This window comes from Arachis duranensis, chromosome 3, assembly GCF_000817695.3.
Source record: "Arachis duranensis cultivar V14167 chromosome 3, aradu.V14167.gnm2.J7QH, whole genome shotgun sequence".
In the NCBI taxonomy this organism is placed as follows: Eukaryota; Viridiplantae; Streptophyta; class Magnoliopsida; order Fabales; family Fabaceae; genus Arachis; species Arachis duranensis.
Genome location: NC_029774.3, coordinates 122,408,505 through 122,413,449, shown reverse-complemented (window position 1 = coordinate 122,413,449; position 4,945 = coordinate 122,408,505). Strand labels below are relative to the sequence as shown.

Below are 4,945 nucleotides of genomic sequence, written 5' to 3'. Positions count from 1 at the left end.
AGAGGGAGTAAGATGGATAGTGAGGAGAGTTTTGTGGTTTTGGTGCACCACAGAGGATCTGTTAATAGAAAAACTCGTTCCGGAGTAAAGTTCACAGATAAGAATCCTCTATGTATTATCGTAACTTCTACGACGAGTTATGATGACCTTGTTAGCGCTGTACTGATGAAGCTCGGTCTGGAAGGTGCGAAGCGGGTGAAGAAGTTTTTCTATTGCATTCCAGTCACGGTGCTACAGAATACCGTGAAGTATGATTGCTTCACGATTAATAACGATGTGGACTTACAAGTAATGTTTCTTTGTCGGCGGCAGTTTCCGGAGGTGAGGACACCAGAGTTGTTGGCACGGCTGGTTGATGTGGTATCCAGCTCTGGCGGTTCAAACCGGAATACGAACACTATAGCGAATCTAGCAAGTTCTAGTTCCCGGGCTGCTGTTGCTTCCTCCTCCGTCCGTGTGTACGAACCAGTGGTCCAACCTGTCGCCTCCCCGTCTTTTGCTGTTGACCTCAATGGCACCGAAGGCGACGAGGTAGTGGAAAGGGAAAATTTGCCGAACGCTTTAGTGGGAGTTGCACCTGTTGGCGTTGGAGAAGGTTTTTTGGGTGATGAAGAGGAGGATGACGTCGAGCCGGATATGATTGACGATGACAGCGCTGATGATATTGAAGCGAATGGGCCTGCATTGGCGGTAGGTGGTTCTAGCTCTGGCACACAGCAGTATCCACCACATTTTTCCTCGTTGGACTTGGATGCCATGAGACAGGAGGGGGTTTTAGGGCACGCTGTTGGATTCGGAGCTAGAGATGCGGAAGGGACTGGTGGTCTGACAGAGTTCCAGGTTGGTCAGCAATTCCAGGATAAAAATGAGGCCCTTTTAAGTGTGAAGACTTACAGCATCCGGCGAGGGGTACAATACAAGGTGGTGGAGTCCGATCACCGCCGGTATGTGGGGAAGTGTTCCGAGTTTGGGAATGGGTGCACATGGTTGATTCGACTGTCTCCGGAAGCGCAAGGGCATTTGGGAGGTCAAACGATACAATGGACCTCACACTTGCCTGGCCACATCCATCTCGAGTGACCACAGGAGTTTGGATTATCATGTCATTTCGGCGTTCATTATGCCAATGGTTAGGGCTGATGCATCCGTGAGCATAAAGGTGCTCCTGAACGCCACGGCAGCGCACTTTGGTTTTAGGCCGACTTACCGGAGGGTTTGGATGGCGAAGCAGAAATCTATTGCCCTCATATACGGTGACTGGGATGAGTCCTACAACGACCTGCCTAGGTGGGTGTTGGGTGTCCAGCTGACGATGCCTGGGAGTGTTGCGGTCCTGAAGACGAGCCCGGTTCGAGTTGGAGGACAGGTGGACGAATCTCAAGCGTACTTCCACAGACTGTACCTCACCAAACTGCGGCAGAACACGATCTATCTGATGCCACTCTATCACAGCAAAGTAGATCAGCGCGGTGACAGAGCGCCACAACGCCATATGCCGTGGCTCCAAAACCTCTGGATGCACAACCTGAAGTACGTCGGGACTACTGTACGGCATCCAAATAAACTGCAAAAGGAACTCACCCTTGTCAGGGCAACTGTAGCACACAACTAGAAATGCTTGATTCTAAAAGGACACTTGTTAACTAGCATACTCACCTCCCTGTCCTGTAACCGTTCTATCCTGAGCCTCCACATTTGCACTCTAGGACCCTTCTCGCTCCCGAAAGGGTTGTAACCTGACCATCTGCACCATACACATGTGTTACATCTACTGAAATATGTGTTCAAATTATGCAACAGAATATTAATGAATACGCAGTTATGTATGTCAAATTGAAATAGAGAAGGCCTAGTATAGTACCTCGAGACCAACGGCCAGCTCAACTCCTCATAACCTGCAGGCCTAAACCGAGGAAAGCGCCAAAAGATCCAAGACTGAAGTAGCTGAAGTGGGCCCGCTAACTTGACGACATGTCTGTTTGCCACTCGGCACATGCACCGGTACAACCAAGCCAGTGCGGCAGAACCCCAGCTGTAGGTACCCAGCTCCTCCAGCCTCGCTACGTACGGAAGCCATCTGATGTGAATCCGGTTCCCTGACTTGTCCGCAAACAGCTGCGTGCCCAACAACATCATGATGTACGCACGGGCATATCGGCGCACAGTCTCATCATCTGCATCCTCAGGGCACTCACCGAAAGTCTCCTGAAACCAGCTGCAGTTCACTGCGTACTTCTGAACCTGACTGGGAGGAGGTATAACTCCGAGCAACTCCTGGAACCAGACCCAGGCTGGACGGCCACCCTCGATGTATATATGGAACTCTGACAAGCACCCGCTCACGTAACGGCCGTCTACTGGCAAACCCAGCTGGTATGCCACGTCCTGGAGTGTGATCGTGCACTCTTCGAACGGCATATGGAACGTGTGCGTCTCGGGACGCCATCGCTCTACGAATGCACTGACAAGGGCCTCGTCTAGCCGGAACCATCGGTCGTTCAGCCTTGCAAGATGGTATAGACCTGCCATCTGCAAGTACGGAACGTATCTGTCATCAAGTCGCATGCCCTGCTGCCGCCGTATGCTCCTAATGCATCGCTGGGGCTGCGCACAAAATGAATCGCATAGTTAGAACCAGCTTAAAAACCAACCACAACCATAAGCAGCACGATAAATCATCAACATACCATTCTGCTAAATAAAACCGCATAACATTACATGAAAAATAACCAACTGGAAAACAAATCCATAGACCGCACAACTAAACCAGTAAAATAAACCAGCCTAACGAGATCCACTAACAAGAAACAGCTTAACTAAACCGGTTTACGTAAAAGAGCTACGGTAAAACAACTACCATCAAAAAAGTCAAACAAATCACCAACATAAAACCACTAACGAAAACCACCTATCCTAAACCACTAACATAAATCGCTTGCATTGCCCACTCGCAAAAACCGCTAACATATACCACCAACATAAACCACCAACAGAAACCACTAACTTAAACCACTAGCATAAACCACTAACTTAAACCGCTAACTTAAACCACTAACATAAACCACCTACATAAACCACTTACATAAACCACTAACATAAACCACCAACAGAAACCACTAACTTAAACCACTAGCATAAACCACTAACTTAAACCGCTAACTTAAACCACTAACATAAACCACCTACATAAACCACTAACATAAACCACCATCTAACCCACATGCAAAACCACTAAGGCACAAATACCGCTAGAATAAAAAATATTTCCGTACTAACCTCCTCGTTGATGACCCCGGCTATATGAGCGACTCCGTCCAAGCGATATAACCGTGCCGGATCGTCCCCCATGAGCAGAGTATTCCGTTCAGGTCTTCCTCGGAGAGAATCTGGGTCGTTTTCTCTGAGATTTTGTGGGGTAGGGGGGAGAAATAATAGTTCGAATGAGGGTGATTCGAACTCCTTATATAGCCGAATCACCCATAATTCGAACCACCTTAGTTCGATTTATGAAAGAGCGCTCCAACGGTAATTCGAACCAGCTTGGTTCGAATTACATGTGTTGCAGAATTGGACATAGTTCGAACTAGCCTAGTTCGAATTACATGGGATTGGAGTTCGAACCACCTTGGTTCGAATTACATTGAAATCTCCACTTCCCTAATTCGAACCATCCTGGTTCGATTTATTCAGCTTTCTAGTTCGAACCACCCTGGTTCGAATTACATAAAAATGGCGTCTGGCTTATTGATGAAACGATTTTCAGTTTGGCGTATTTACGTTACACCATTATTATTGGGCTTATTAAGGTTTTTATAAAGTATATTTATTATTTAACCGTTTTCTATATTTAATATTTACATATAGGAAGATAATCTTTTCCAAAAAGTTTAGGAGTTAACTACTTTTCTGCCGTTATTAACTTAATTTTATTTTATTCTTTTTCATTCTCTCTCTTTCTTCACTTTTTTTTAATTTGTTCAAAAAATATATTTAATTTTTTTATTAATTAATTATTAGTTAAAAAATTGATTTTTTTGTATCTATAACAAAAACTAAAATAAACAGAAAAACAATCCAAAAAATTATACAGTAAAATCTAATAAAATTTGCTTGAGATCATCATTTTTATTGAATCCATGTTAAATGAAAATAAACACTTAGTTCCTATCTTAGCTAGATAATTCACACTTAACATTAATTTCTCTTCTAACCCAAGTGAATAACACTCGTCAGTTTTTATTTAACAACTCCATAATCTTTTTTATAATATTTATATTTTTTCCTGCAATATAATTGATAATATTATTCAGCAAAAAATATACTTTTATAGAATCAGTTTCACAAATAAAAAAATCACAACCAACTTTTTACATAATTATAAAATTATTTCAGATTGCTAATAATTCATTCTTGAAAATTGAATAAAAAGACAAGCGCTTCGAACTACTCAGCATTTAAGTACCATAATGATCACGGATAATACATTTAAAGTCTGCTATAAAAAAATTTTAAAAAAATACTAATATTACAGTTGACTTTAAGAACATTTTAAAAAGTGGCTGTTACAAAAAAATTTTGGACTGTATAATCCAAAAGTTTTTATTCTTTTTCACTCTTAAAAAAAATTGATCCTTTAATAGTCCATAATGTATATTATTGAATACATTTAGAATTTCACTAACTATTTTCAATATAAAACCTCTTATGGTATTTGACACAAAAGTAGCTCAGCTGGGTATAATATATGAATATGGACACTTTTTTCGTTGGAGCAAAAAGGTATTTCGTTGGTGGTGAAATACTCTATTTCATTAGAAGTAAAAAGGATTAAGGTTATAAGGGATGGTTTGGTAAAATTTTTATTTTTTAAAAGTGATAATATTTAATAAGTACAAATTAATTTTAAAAGGTTTTTATTTATGTGTTTTCAAAAACTAACATTTTT

At 41.9% G+C, this 4,945-nt stretch overlaps 2 protein-coding genes across 2 annotated transcripts; one reads left to right on the top strand and one right to left on the bottom strand.

Moving 5' to 3' along the window:
- The first annotated feature begins 12 nt into the window (after positions 1-12).
- On the top strand, positions 13-1,080 carry LOC107480940 (uncharacterized). Its single transcript, XM_016101136.1, has one exon. The coding sequence runs from the start codon at positions 13-15 to the stop codon at positions 1,078-1,080; it is 1,068 nt and encodes a 355-aa protein (XP_015956622.1).
- Positions 1,081-1,608: 528 nt separating this feature from the next.
- LOC107480941 (protein MAIN-LIKE 1-like) lies at positions 1,609-3,348 on the bottom strand. The gene is made up of 3 exons (XM_016101137.1): positions 3,277-3,348; positions 1,862-2,604; positions 1,609-1,744 (listed from the first exon to the last, which is right to left on the bottom strand). The coding sequence occupies exons 1-3, from the start codon at positions 3,346-3,348 to the stop codon at positions 1,609-1,611; spliced, it is 951 nt and encodes a 316-aa protein (XP_015956623.1).
- Between the last annotated feature and the right edge of the window lie 1,597 nt (positions 3,349-4,945).

What these genes read in the sequence shown, in the direction of transcription:
- LOC107480941 (XM_016101137.1), bottom strand. Translation starts at nt 3,348, where the DNA reads ATGGGGGACGATCCGGCACGGTTATATCGCTTGGACGGAGTCGCTCAT. An exon ending in CCGGGGTCATCAACGAGGAG is followed by an intron (nt 2,605 to 3,276) that starts GTTAGTACGGAA and finishes TTTTGTGCGCAG; the next exon opens with CCCCAGCGATGCATTAGGAG. An exon ending in AGCTGGCCGTTGGTCTCGAG is followed by an intron (nt 1,745 to 1,861) that starts GTACTATACTAG and finishes TGTATGGTGCAG; the next exon opens with ATGGTCAGGTTACAACCCTT.
- LOC107480940 (XM_016101136.1), top strand. Translation starts at nt 13, where the DNA reads ATGGATAGTGAGGAGAGTTTTGTGGTTTTGGTGCACCACAGAGGATCT.